Source organism: Daphnia magna, unplaced genomic scaffold, assembly GCF_020631705.1.
Source record: "Daphnia magna isolate NIES unplaced genomic scaffold, ASM2063170v1.1 Dm_contigs096, whole genome shotgun sequence".
NCBI lineage: Eukaryota > Metazoa > Arthropoda > Branchiopoda > Diplostraca > Daphniidae > Daphnia > Daphnia magna.
The window spans coordinates 67325-81613 of NW_025533123.1; the positions used below are offsets into that span (position 1 = coordinate 67325).

The following is a 14289-nucleotide window of genomic DNA, read 5'->3' on the forward strand; positions in this document are numbered from 1 at the left end:
TTTCGATTAAGACCACATGGAATTGAACGCCCAACATGGGGCTCGAATCCACGACCCTGAGATTAAGAGTCTCATGCTCTACCGACTGAGCTAGCCAGGCACATATTGATGGTTAACGCAAACAGAAACGATCCCAACCATTCATTGAGTATTTCTTCTGTCAAAGGAACGGTGGAGTCCTAAAGAAAAATAACAACTTAAATAATTTTTTTTTGTGTGTGTGATTCATAAGTTTGATTTCCAGCAAGACATGAAACAGCTGCCTCCACATATGGAAAGGAGGTGGGTTAGACCATGATATATATCGGGAGTAGTAACGGCTGCAGAATCAGTTGAGCTACGCGTGTTAAGCTCCAGAGATGGCGTTTGCGGCTGGTTAATTGGAATTTCTGAAGAGAGGGAATGAGAGAAAGAAAGCAAAGATTCAAGGGTTAAGGTAAGGAAAGTAAACGTTTCCGAACTAACCCTTCCTCTTTATCACACGTGTCCATATGGTAGATCACGTGATACAAACTTTTACCCTAAATTTCTCCAACGATGAATTGTTAACGAATATTTCCCAAATGAGCATTGGATTCGTCTCAGTGATACGAATAAAATGTAAATTATTTGATTCGATAAAACCTAAAATATTTGTTAGTTTGGAACTTACCAGCCGCGACGCCATCTCTGGAGCAGAATGAGTGTAGCTCAATTTCTTCCGTGAGAAGAGTACTTCCATTTCTACTCCTGGTAAACTTCATGGTGGTACCGAAGGGAAAAAATATTTAAAAACATCAGCGCCATCTGACGTCTGGAAGAAGCCGTCTGTTTCCGGTTTTATTTACTAAACATTTGTATCCTGTCACTGACAGTAGCAGCATAAACTAGATAAATGGCGCCCAATTGTTGTTTCTGGGATTACCAAAAGGGTTGGAGAATGAACACATTACGTTTCTCTCAGTCGTAAAGAAGCACAAAGTTCCCGTCTCCCCCAATTAATTTAGATGCCTTTGTGGCGCAATTGGCTAGCGCGTTCGGCTGTTAACAGACGTGTCTATCTGATCTCCCAAGAGTGACATCTTGCGGTGAGTCCAAAGAAACTGTTTTGTTTTGTTTTTTTTTCTCTCTCTTTTCTGGTTTGTATTGTATCTTGTAATTCGTTTGTTTCCCTTGTTTGTTTGTTAAGGCGCCATTTTGGTATTGGCCTTTTTTTTCTTTTTTGCATTTTTCCCGCCTCTTTGCCCCTTTGTTGTGGGTAAAATGGGAACGGAATTCCCAGACGTCTGGCCACGTACTGCCGAAATCTCTTTTGGTAATACTGAAGTGACCAGGCATGAATTCTACGAATGTTTCGAGCATGATAGTAATGAATCTGACAGCATCTTTGATGCTGTTTCTCGTCTACCAGGGCGAGCCTTTTGCGTTTTCCGAATTGGGTTCAAGACCGTCAAAGACCATATTGAATTCTTGAATAAATTTAGTGCAAAAGAATCTGTAGTCATTAGTGGCAAGGAGGTCCGAATTAGAGTTAGAGATAGGTCAGTTAACCTCGTACGCGTTAGAATTCAACATTTCAAATTCGATGATGACCTTAGCCTGCTAAACAAGAGATTGCGCGAGTTTGGAGTGATTTCTCGGGTGTTTTGGGACACGTATCAGGATAGGTCGCTTCCAAGGTGGAACGGGATAAAGACTGGAGTTATCAATGTGGATATGGAGATCCACAAGGGCATCCCATCTTTTATCACCTTTGGAAGCTACAAGGATCCACTAATGGTGTCTTATGCAGGACAAATGCACACATGCCGCATGTGTGATTCTCCTACCCATGTCTTAGCTAATTGCCCCAAGCAACCCCGTAGTTTAACCACCCCCAGCACCATTTTAAAAGGCCCCATGGGAACACGTAGCTATAGTAGTGTACTAACAAATCGTGGGACAGTTAAAATTGTTAGGAAGCCCCAGGAGACAGGGCCGACTGGTGGCGGGAAAATGCCAATTGCTCCAACTGTTGACGCTGATTCATTTCCCGAGTTAGCCCAGAGGTCAACGATGTCGACTGTAGTCGTTTTTGATAAAGCTCCTGAGGATCCAATTTCGAAACCCGATGAAGCTGAGTCTCTTTCTGACACCGATTCTGACGCTGAAGACACTAGCTGTGTGGATTCGTCTGTGGCGTCTTATTCGGTAAGGAAAAAGAAAATGAAAGAGACGAGGGAATTCCGCGACCAACAAAAACAATCAAAAAAAGGAGTCGTACTGCCTCTTCCCATTCCCCCGTCGAGGAAGCTGAGGAAATTGAATCTGATGTAGCTCGTTTGGTTGAACTCGGGTCTCCGACTCTAGAGGTTTCAGATTCGATACCGAGTGTGGACACCAATTCTTTTCCCACCCTTTCGGGGGGGGACGATGTGCCAGCCGATACAATTGCACCTAGAGTACCATCTATTCCATCCATGATAGATCAGATGGATAACGATGTGGATGAAAAGATGGATGCAACCGAATCGTGTTCGGTTTCAAACCCTGAGGAAGACTTTTCCTTTTCTGATGAGAGTCTTCAGCCAGGCCAACGGTCACTTGACAGCCAGAAGGCTAGTCATGTGAGCGAGACTCAGGAATCTTTGGGCGTCCCCCTCAGCACTCAATCGACTTCTATAGCAGATAAAACCCTCAAAGCAATGGAGGTCGTTAGAAGAAAAAAAGGCAACGATAACAAGACCCAATCCCCAAAACCCAATTTTAAATTTTAATCATGATTAACATCGCGACATATAATATCAACAGAATATCGTCACCTGACAAACTTCAAATAATGCTCAATTTCTTTTTACATCAAAAACTTGATATTATATGTTTGCAAGAAGTAGTATTCCACTATAACACCGTATTTACTAACCATTACCAGATGCACACAAACCTCGGCCCTAGAAAACATGGGACAGCCATCCTAGTACGACACGGCCTGAGCGTCAACAACATTTTGTTTGAACCGGAGGGGAGGTTGATAGCCATGGAAGTAAAGGGTTTTGCTTTTGTGTGTATTTACGCCCCATCTGGTGACCAAAATAAAACTTATAGGGATTCTTTCCTCCGGGAAACTATTCCGGCTTATGTTGCCCAATATAAGGCACCAGCAATTAATTGGGAGATTTTAATGCCGTTGACGAGATCGATGACCGGAAAAGTAGCAAGACAACACCACCTAAAATTAGACTAGCACTACTAAAACCCCTCCGAGATTTAGTAAAAGCCCTTTCATTAACAGATGTCTGGAGAGATATTCGGAAAAATGAACCTTGTTGGACGTACTTTTGTGCGACTAGCCAGGCTAGATTAGACCGAATTTATTGTCAGCACCACGTAAAATTTTCTGATATCCATTTGCACGAGTTACCACTCGGGGATCACAGACCAATCGTAGGGTATATAAACAGTACCACCCCTCCTCGTGTAGTGAGAAACAAGTCAAGGGTTTTATGGAAACTTAACACATCAATCCTCGAGGAGGAAGAATATATAAAATTGGTGCATGTCTTTATTGAAGAAATGTCCCAACATACATCCCGTATTGGAAACGTAGACCACTGGTGGGAGAACATTTTCAAACCTGGCCTCAGGCGTTTATCAATTAATTATTGTAAAAAGAGAATATGTGACCAGAGAGTCAAACGGAAACTACTCCAACATCAACTAAAAGAAACCGTGAACAATGCAAATCTCAATCATGCGCGCTACATGGAGTTGAAACGTGAGTTTCTAGCCTGGGAGCGAGAAGCATTGAGGGGATTTGCAATACGTTCACGCGTTCAAAAGTACAGCCGAAGAAGAGACATCTACCTTTCATATGAACAAGTCAACGAGTAATTTCCAGAAGTCTCTGATCACCCAACTCAAAACTAATGATAACTGTAAAATTACCCAATCTGAGCAAATTAACCTAGAAATAATTAAACATTTCAGTGGAATCTTTCAGAACCAGCCCGCCCCTAATACCCATTTAGCTGGAAAATTTATAGAAGGGATTAGAGGTGCACTTAACCGCACAAAACCCACTAAAAACGACCCGGGTCTATCAGTAGTAGCTCAGTCGTTAAACGCTCAAGCGTTCAATCGAGGAGTACTAGGTTCGATCCCGGAGAGTGACAATCCTCTAGTGTCTCCATTTACAGTAGAGGAAATTAACAACGCACTTAGGGCAACTAAAAAGAACAAGGCCCCAGGTACAGATGGCATTCCTTTTGAGTTTTATTTAAAATTCTGGGATGTTATTGGTGTTCATTTTCTAGAGATGATGATTTGTGTCCTCGACAAAAGAAAACTCCAACCGTCGCAGGGAAGGGCAGCTATTAGATTAGTCCCAAAAATCCCAGCACCGAGTAAAATCACAGATTACCGGCCAATTTCATTGTTAAATACCGATTACAAGTTAATCGCGTCAGTATTGGCTTTTCGTCTGAGAAATTCTCTTCAAAACTCTCTAGATTCACATCAAAAAGGTGGTGTACCCGGCCGCTATATCTTTGACAGCTTGTGTTTAATTCGAGATGTCATTGATAATACAGGCCGTAAATCAAAAGAAGTATCTTCCCTCAAACCGGCCGCCATTATCGCGTACGATTTGGAGAAAGCATATGACCTTGTCAACCGAGACGTACTGTGGGAAGTGATGACAGCCATGGGCTACCCTCCCCTGTTTGTTGATTGGTTAAAAACACTGTACAGTATAACTGAACTATGCCCATTGAACGGTAATGACATAGTCGGTACTGTGGACAATGCACAATCCGTGCGACAGGGGTGCCCTCTGTCAGTCCATCTGTTTGCCCTCTATATTGAACCGCTTTTAGTTTGCTTGTCTAGGGGTATTGACGGAATTGAACACTACGGAAAACGCATCCAAGTTCGTGCATATGTAAATGATCTTGTAGGTTTTGCCTCATCAATGAAAGATGTACGTCGTGCATGCGAGATTATTCTGGAATTTTGTGCCTGGACAAATGCACGTATTAACAAGGGGAAGACAAAATTACTTGGTCTAGGCATCTGGACCCTACATAAAATTCAACGACCTGTAGTGACACAGTGGGCAGCGGCGTCGGCTGGGGTTCCTGAGGTTAAGAGTTCGATTCCCCATAGAGGCAATTTAAAACAATCATATTCTAAAAGTAAATGGCCATATGATTGGATAACTCAAGTAGATGAATTAAAAATTCTCGGAATTACATTTTCTTCCGAAACCAAAAAAACAGTTAAAGACAATTGGCAAAGACAGCTCAACATTATCCAAAATATTCTCATCAAAAACACACACCGTCATTTCACTTTTTATGGTCGCATCCTTTTCATTAAACAACATGTTTTGTCACAACTTGTTCATATAGCCCACGTACTTCCCTGCAACAAAACCCAAGCCCTTCTCCTCCAACAAAAATGCAACAAATTCCTTTGGGCACAACGAAGAGAGCACCCACCCCTAAATGTTTTGATCCGCCCCCGGCTTCAAGGTGGGCTTGGTGTCACTTTACTTTTTCCATTCTTCCTGTCCCTTTTCACTCGGCAAATTTTCAAATCTTTAATCCACCCCGAGGCTATTGAGAGAACTGCAACTGTTTATTGGTTGGGGCCACATCTCAAGAACTTCCTTCCACAAATCACCCAGCCTAGGTTTAATGTAACCCATTCATCGCATCCATACTTCACTACCTCACTTTCAACCATCACCGATCTACTTAAAGCTGGCATCTTCACATCGTCAACTGTATCGAATCACCGCGCCACCTACAATCACCTGATCGCTAACATAGGGCAACCAGGGAGAACAGAGATTGCGAAACCGGACCTTGACTGGGCTTCCATCTGGCGTTGGGTGGCCAAAATCAAAGGGAAAAACGCCGAACTGGTCTGGGATTTTAACCATAACCAGCTTTCTACCAAAATGCGTCTCACAAATCTCAATCTTTCAAACAACGACCAATGCCCTCTATGCAATGCTGGCCAAGAAACTGACGACCATCTAATGTTACTTTGTAAAGAGAAAGTTGACAACAGTTTATGGCTCCGTATTCAATTGACGAAACTCGGATGTCTAAAACCACTGAAATCAGCAATCAATGGAGACGTTGGAAATGGGCCCAATAAAAAGAAAATACTGGCCCTCATCCAATCCTACATAATCACCGTCTGGACTGGCCGCAGCCAAAACTTCAACCCAGCCATAAACGAAATACAGTCTCTCTGGTCACGCCTCCTTCATTCAAAAAACTCTCCACAGACGTCACCTTCTAAACCCTAAATATTCCTACAAAACTTTCTCCACAGATACCTTCTCTCCTTCATACAACAAGTTTCTCCCATCATAATTATTATCTCTTGGAACCCCCCCATCCCTCCAGATGTCATATTGTTAATCTTCATCTCCACCAAAATCATTTGTCCTCCATCAATTCCGCCTCGAACTGTAATTAGTTCACTGTAATTTTCCTCCTTTGCCACAACCTGCAACTTATGTCACAAATGCCACAAATGCCCCAACGTATTTGTAAAACAATTTAAATCTTACTTGTGACAATAAATCGTTTAAATATAAAAAAAAAAAAACCGGAAGGCTGGTGGTTCGATCCCACCCAGGGGCGTAGCATAGGAGTTTTTACATATTCTTTTTTATCCTCAGAGACTCCTTATGATAGGTTAAGAATCATCTGTATCTTTTCCGTATACATCGTTGCCTAGTCATCAGTGGTGTACAACCATGATAACTCTACAGTTAAACAGATTATGGTTATCTTTATTAGTTATGCTACTTTGCACTCCTTTCATTGATGATGAGTAAACTTGGGACGCGTAAAATAGCAAATTAAAGGAATTTTGAATCGTCAAAACAACAAAACTACTCTCAAAACAACATGTGTACTTCATTTTCGGGAGCCTTCTGGTGGTAATCAGCTAGTTATAAACCTTGTGTGGGACCATATGGAAAATTCACCCGACTCCCCACTTGGCGTGCCCTTTGGTTACTACTCAGACACGCAGATTGCAGTGAAATTGATAAATTTCAAAAACCGACTGTTCTCACCCAGGATCGAACTGAGGACCTTCAGCGTGTGAGGCCGACGTGATAACCGCTACACTATGAGAACACGAATTTTACCATAGGATCCTTTTTATAAAATGGTTTTACAACCGAATCTAAGTTAACAATATAAATAACCACATCAGAACTGTATGCAAAGGATGTCTTGTTCCCACCCAGGATCGAACTGAGGCCCTTCAGCGTGTTAGGCCGACGTGATAACCACTACACTATGGGAACTGAATTTAACGCATCGCTTGAAACCAAGTTTCGATTAAGACCACATGGAATTGAACGCCCAACGTGGGGCTCGAACCCACGACCCTGAGATTAAGAGTCTCATGCTCTAACGACTGAGCTAGCCAGGCACATTTTGATGGTTAAAGCAAACAGAAACGATCCCAACCATTCATTGAGTATTTCTTCTGTCAAAGAAACGGTGGAGTCCTAAAGAAAAATAACAACTTAAATAATTTTTTTTTTGTGTGTGTGATTCATACGTTTGATTTCCAGCAAGACATGAAACAGCTACCTCCACATATGGAAAGGAGGTGGGTTAGACCATGATATATATCGGGAGTAGTAACGGCTGCAGAATCAGTTGAGCTACGCGTGTTAAGCTCCAGAGATGGCGTTTGCGGCTGGTTAATTGGAATTTCTGAAGAGAGGGAATGAGAGAAAGAAAGCAAAGATTCAAGGGTTAAGGTAAGGAAAGTAAACGTTTCCGAACTAACCCTTCCTCTTTATCACACGTGTCCATATGGTAGATCACGTGATACAAACTTTTACCCTAAATTTCTCCAACGATGAATTGTTAACGAATATTTCCCAAATGAGCATTGGATTCGTCTCAGTGATACGAATAAAATGTAAATTATTTGATTCGATAAAACCTAAAATATTTGTTAGTTTGGAACTTACCAGCCGCGACGCCATCTCTGGAGCAGAATGAGTGTAGCTCAATTTCTTCCGTGAGAAGAGTACTTCCATTTCTACTCCTGGTAAACTTCATGGTGGTACCGAAGGGAAAAAATATTTAAAAACATCAGCGCCATCTGACGTCTGGAAGAAGCCGTCTGTTTCCGGTTTTATTTACTAAACATTTGTATCCTGTCACTGACAGTAGCAGCATAAACTAGATAAATGGCGCCCAATTGTTGTTTCTGGGATTACCAAAAGGGTTGGAGAATGAACACATTACGTTTCTCTCAGTCGTAAAGAAGCACAAAGTTCCCGTCTCCCCCAATTAATTTAGATGCCTTTGTGGCGCAATTGGCTAGCGCGTTCGGCTGTTAACAGACGTGTCTATCTGATCTCCCAAGAGTGACATCTTGCGGTGAGTCCAAAGAAACTGTTTTGTTTTGTTTTTTTTCTCTCTCTCTTCTGGTTTGTATTGTATCTTGTAATTCGTTTGTTTCCCTTGTTTGTTTGTTAAGGCGCCATTTTGGTATTGGCATTTTTTTTCTTTTTTGCATTTTTCCCGCCTCTTTGCCCCTTTGTTGTGGGTAAAATGGGAACGGAATCCCCAGACGTCTGGCCACGTACTGCCGAAATCTCTTTTGGTAATACTGAAGTGACCAGGCATGAATTCTACGAATGTTTCGAGCATGATAGTAATGAATCTGACAGCATCTTTGATGCTGTTTCTCGTCTACCAGGGCGAGCCTTTTGCGTTTTCCGAATTGGGTTCAAGACCGTCAAAGACCATATTGAATTCTTGAATAAATTTAGTGCAAAAGAATCTGTAGTCATTAGTGGCAAGGAGGTCCGAATTCGAGTTAGAGATAGGTCAGTTAACCTCGTACGCGTTAGAATTCAACATTTCAAATTCGATGATGACCTTAGCCTGCTAAACAAGAGATTGTGCGAGTTTGGAGTGATTTCTCGGGTGTTTTGGGACACGTATCAGGATAGGTCGCTTCCAAGGTGGAACGGGATAAAGACTGGAGTTGTCAATGTGGATATGGAGATCCACAAGGGCATCCCATCTTTTATCACCTTTGGAAGCTACAAGGATCCACTAATGGTGTCTTATGCAGGACAAATGCACACATGCCGCATGTGTGATTCTCCCACCCATGTCTTAGCTAATTGCCCCAAGCAACCCCGTAGTTTAACCACCCCCAGCACCATTTTAAAAGCCCCCATGGGAACACGTAGCTATAGTAGTGTACTAACAAATCGTGGGACAGTTAAAATTGTTAGGAAGCCCCAGGAGACAGGGCCGACTGGTGGCGGGAAAATGCCAATTGCTCCAACTGTTGACGCTGATTCATTTCCCGAGTTAGCCCAGAGGTCAACGATGTCGGCTGTAGTCGTTTTTGATAAAGCTCCTGAGGATCCAATTTCGAAACCCGATGAAGCTGAGTCTCTTTCTGACACCGATTCTGACGCTGAAAACACTAGCTGTGTGGATTCGTCTGTGGCGTCTTATTCGGTAAGGAAAAAGAAAATGAAAGAGACGAGGGAATTCCGCGACCAACAAATCAATCAAAAAAAAGGAGTCGTACTGCCTCTTCCCATTCCCCCGTCGAGGAAGCTGAGGAAATTGAATCTGATGTAGCTCGTTTGGTTGAACTCGGGTCTCCGACTCTAGAGGTTTCAGGTTCGACACCGAGTGTGGACACCAATTCTTTTCCCACCCTTTCGGGGGGGGGGGGACGATGAGCCAGCCGATACAATTGCACCTAGAGTACCATTTATTCCATCCATTATAGATCAGATGGATAACGATGTGGATGAAAAGATGAATGCAACCGAGTTGTGTTCGGTTTCAAACCCTGAGGAAGACTTTTCCTTTTCTGATGAGAGTCTTCAGCCAGGCCAACGGTAATTTGACAGCCAGAAGGCTAGTCATGTGAGCGAGACTCAGGAATCTTTGGGCGTCCCCCTCAGCACTCAATCGACTTCTATAGCAGATAAAACCCTCAAAGCAATGGAGGTCGTTAGAAGGAAAAAAGGCAACGATAACAAGACCCAATCCCCAAAACCCAATTTTAAATTTTAATCATGATTAACATCGCGACATATAATATCAACAGAATATCGTCACCTGACAAACTTCAAATAATGCTCAATTTCTTTTTACATCAAAAACTTGATATTATATGTTTGCAAGAAGTAGTATTCCACTATAACACCGTATTTACTAACCATTACCAGATGCACACAAACCTCGGCCCTAGAAAACATGGGACAGCCATCCTAGTACGACACGGCCTGAGCGTCAACAACATTTTGTTTGAACCGGAGGGGAGGTTGATAGCCATGGAAGTAAAGGGTTTTGCTTTTGTGTGTATTTACGCCCCATCTGGTGACCAAAATAAAACTTATAGGGATTCTTTCCTCCTGGAAACTATTCCGGCTTATGTTGCCCAATATAAGGCACCAGCAATTATATTGGGAGATTTTAATGCCGTTGACGAGATCGATGACCGGAAAAGTAGCAAGACAACACCACCTAAAATTAGACTAGCACTACTAGAACCCCTCCGAGTTTTAGTAAAAGCCCTTTCATTAACAGATGTCTGGAGAGATATTCGGAAAAATGAACCTTGTTGGACGTACTTTTGTGCGACTAGCCAGGCTAGATTAGACCGAATTTATTGTCAGCACCACGTAAAATTTTCTGATATCCATTTGCACGAGTTACCACTCGGGGATCACAGACCAATCGTAGGGTATATAAACAGTACCACCCCTCCTCGTGTAGTGAGAAACAAGTCAAGGGTTTTATGGAAACTTAACACATCAATCCTCGAGGAGGAAGAATATATAAAATTGGTGCATGTCTTTATTGAAGAAATGTCCCAACATACATCCCGTATTGGAAACGTAGACCACTGGTGGGAGAACATTTTCAAACCTGGCCTCAGGCGTTTATCAATTAATTATTGTTAAAAGAGAATCTGTGACCAGAGAGTCAAACGGAAATTACTCCAACATCAACTAAAAGAAACCGTGAACAATGCAAATCTCAATCATGCGCGCTACATGGAGTTGAAACGTGAGTTTCTAGCCTGGGAGCGAGAAGCATTGAGGGGATTTGCAATACGTTCACGCGTTCAAAGTACAGCCGAAGAAGAGACATCTACCTTTCATATGAACAAGTCAACGAGTAATTTCCAGAAGTCTCTGATCACCCAACTCAAAACTAATGATAACTGTAAAATTACCCAATCTGAGCAAATTAACCTAGAAATAATTAAACATTTCAGTGGAATCTTTCAGAACCAGCCCGCCCCTAATACCCATTTAGCTGGAAAATTTATAGAAGGGATTAGAGGTGCACTTAACCGCACAAAACCCACTAAAAACGACCCGGGTCTATCAGTAGTAGCTCAGTCGTTAAACGCTCAAGCGTTCAATCGAGGAGTACTAGGTTCGATCCCGGAGAGTGACAATCCTCTAGTGTCTCCATTTACAGTAGAGGAAATTAACAACGCACTTAGGGCAACTAAAAAGAACAAGGCCCCAGGTACAGATGGCATTCCTTTTGAGTTTTATTTAAAATTCTGGGATGTTATTGGTGTTCATTTTCTAGAGATGATGATTTGTGTCCTCGACAAAAGAAAACTCCAACCGTCGCAGGGAAGGGCAGCTATTAGATTAGTCCCAAAAATCCCAGCACCGAGTAAAATCACAGATTACCGGCCAATTTCATTGTTAAATACCGATTACAAGTTAATCGCGTCAGTATTGGCTTTTCGTCTGAGAAATTCTCTTCAAAACTCTCTAGATTCACATCAAAAAGGTGGTGTACCCGGCCGCTATATCTTTGACAGCTTGTGTTTAATTCGAGATGTCATTGATAATACAGGCCGTAAATCAAAAGAAGTATCTTCCCTCAAACCGGCCGCCATTATCGCGTACGATTTGGAGAAAGCATATGACCTTGTCAACCGAGACGTACTGTGGGAAGTGATGACAGCCATGGGCTACCCTCCCCTGTTTGTTGATTGGTTAAAAACACTGTACAGTATAACTGAACTATGCCCATTGAACGGTAATGACATAGTCGGTACTGTGGACAATGCACAATCCGTGCGACAGGGGTGCCCTCTGTCAGTCCATCTGTTTGCCCTCTATATTGAACCGCTTTTAGTTTGCTTGTCTAGGGGTATTGACGGAATTGAACACTACGGAAAACGCATCCAAGTTCGTGCATATGTAAATGATCTTGTAGGTTTTGCCTCATCAATGAAAGATGTACGTCGTGCATGCGAGATTATTCTGGAATTTTGTGCCTGGACAAATGCACGTATTAACAAGGGGAAGACAAAATTACTTGGTCTAGGCATCTGGACCCTACATAAAATTCAACGACCTGTAGTGACACAGTGGGCAGCGGCGTCGGCTGGGGTTCCTGAGGTTAAGAGTTCGATTCCCCATAGAGGCAATTTAAAACAATCATATTCTAAAAGTAAATGGCCATATGATTGGATAACTCAAGTAGATGAATTAAAAATTCTCGGAATTACATTTTCTTCCGAAACCCAAAAAACAGTTAAAGACAATTGGCAAAGACAGCTCAACATTATCCAAAATATTCTCATCAAAAACACACACCGTCATTTCACTTTTTATGGTCGCATCCTTTTCATTAAACAACATGTTTTGTCACAACTTGTTCATATAGCCCACGTACTTCCCTGCAACAAAACCCAAGCCCTTCTCCTCCAACAAAAATGCAACAAATTCCTTTGGGCACAACGAAGAGAGCACCCACCCCTAAATGTTTTGATCCGCCCCCGGCTTCAAGGTGGGCTTGGTGTCACTTTACTTTTTCCATTCTTCCTGTCCCTTTTCACTCGGCAAATTTTCAAATCTTTAATCCACCCCGAGGCTATTGAGAGAACTGCAACTGTTTATTGGTTGGGGCCACATCTCAAGAACTTCCTTCCACAAATCACCCAGCCTAGGTTTAATGTAACCAATTCATCGCATCCATACTTCACTACCTCACTTTCAACCATCACCGATCTACTTAAAGCTGGCATCTTCACATCGTCAACTGTATCGAATCACCGCGCCACCTACAATCACCTGATCGCTAACATAGGGCAACCAGGGAGAACAGAGATTGCGAAACCGGACCTTGACTGGGCTTCCATCTGGCGTTGGGTGGCCAAAATCAAAGGGAAAAACGCCGAACTGGTCTGGGATTTTAACCATAACCAGCTTTCTACCAAAATGCGTCTCACAAATCTCAATCTTTCAAACAACGACCAATGCCCTCAATGCAATGCTGGCCAAGAAACTGACGACCATCTAATGTTACTTTGTAAAGAGAAAGTTGACAACAGTTTATGGCTCCGTATTCAATTGACGAAACTCGGATGTCTAAAACCACTGAAATCAGCAATCAATGGAGACGTTGGAAATGGGCCCAATAAAAAGAAAATACTGGCCCTCATCCAATCTTATATAATCACCGTCTGGACTGGCCGCAGCCAAAACTTCACTCCAGCTATAAACAAAATACAGTCTCTCTGGTCACGCCTCCTTCATTAAAAAAACTCTCCCCAGACGTCACCTTCTAAACCCTAAATATTCCTACAAAACTTTCTCCACAGATACCTTCTTTCCTTCATACAACAATTTTCTCCCATCATAATTATTATCTTATGGACCCCCCCCCCTCCAGACATTTAAATTAATTGGGGGAGACGGGAACTTTCTGCTTCTTTACGACTGAGAGAAACGTAATGTGTTCATTCTCCAACCCTTTTGGTAATCCCAGAAACAACAATTGGGCGCCATTTATCTAGTTTATGCTGCTACTGTCAGTGACAGGATACAAATGTTTAGTAAATAAAACCGGAAACAGACGGCTTCTTCCAGACGTCAGATGGCGCTGATGTTTTTAAATATTTTTTCCTTCGGTACCACCATGAAGTTTACCAGGAGTAGAAATGGAAGTACTCTTCTCACGGAAGAAATTGAGCTACACTCGTTCTGCTCCAGAGATGGCGTCGCGGCTGGTAAGTTCCAGACTAACAAATATTTTAGGTTTTATCGAATCAAATAATTTACATTTTATTCGTATCACTGAGACGAATCCAATGCTCATTTGGGAAATATTCGTTTACAATTCATCGTTGGAGAAATTTAGGGTAAAAGTTTGTATCACGTGATCTACCTTATGGACACGTGTGATAAAGAGGAAGGGCTAGTTCGGAAACGTTTACTTTCATTACCTTAACCCTTGAATCTTTGCTTTCTTTCTCTCATTT

General features: G+C 42.3%; 2 protein-coding genes and 2 non-coding genes across 4 annotated transcripts; 2 read left to right on the top strand and 2 right to left on the bottom strand.

Moving 5' to 3' along the window:
• Window positions 1-1242: 1242 nt before the first annotated feature.
• Window positions 1243-6277, top strand: LOC123477594. The gene is made up of 6 exons (XM_045180988.1): window positions 1243-1374; window positions 1481-1567; window positions 4082-4205; window positions 4548-4676; window positions 4833-4891; window positions 5573-6277. Exons 1-6 carry the CDS (start codon window positions 1243-1245, stop codon window positions 6275-6277), a joined length of 1236 nt encoding a protein of 411 aa, XP_045036923.1.
• Window positions 6278-7048: 771 nt separating this feature from the next.
• Window positions 7049-7121, bottom strand: Trnav-cac. Its single transcript has one exon. It is a non-coding gene; the product is annotated as a tRNA-Val (tRNA).
• Window positions 7122-7221: 100 nt separating this feature from the next.
• On the bottom strand, window positions 7222-7294 carry Trnav-aac. The gene has a single exon. It is a non-coding gene; the product is annotated as a tRNA-Val (tRNA).
• A 1270-nt stretch (window positions 7295-8564) lies between these two features.
• On the top strand, window positions 8565-13567 carry LOC123477595. Its single transcript, XM_045180989.1, has 6 exons — window positions 8565-8696; window positions 8803-8889; window positions 11408-11531; window positions 11874-12002; window positions 12159-12217; window positions 12899-13567. The coding sequence occupies exons 1-6, from the start codon at window positions 8565-8567 to the stop codon at window positions 13565-13567; spliced, it is 1200 nt and encodes a 399-aa protein (XP_045036924.1).
• Window positions 13568-14289: the final 722 nt, after the last annotated feature.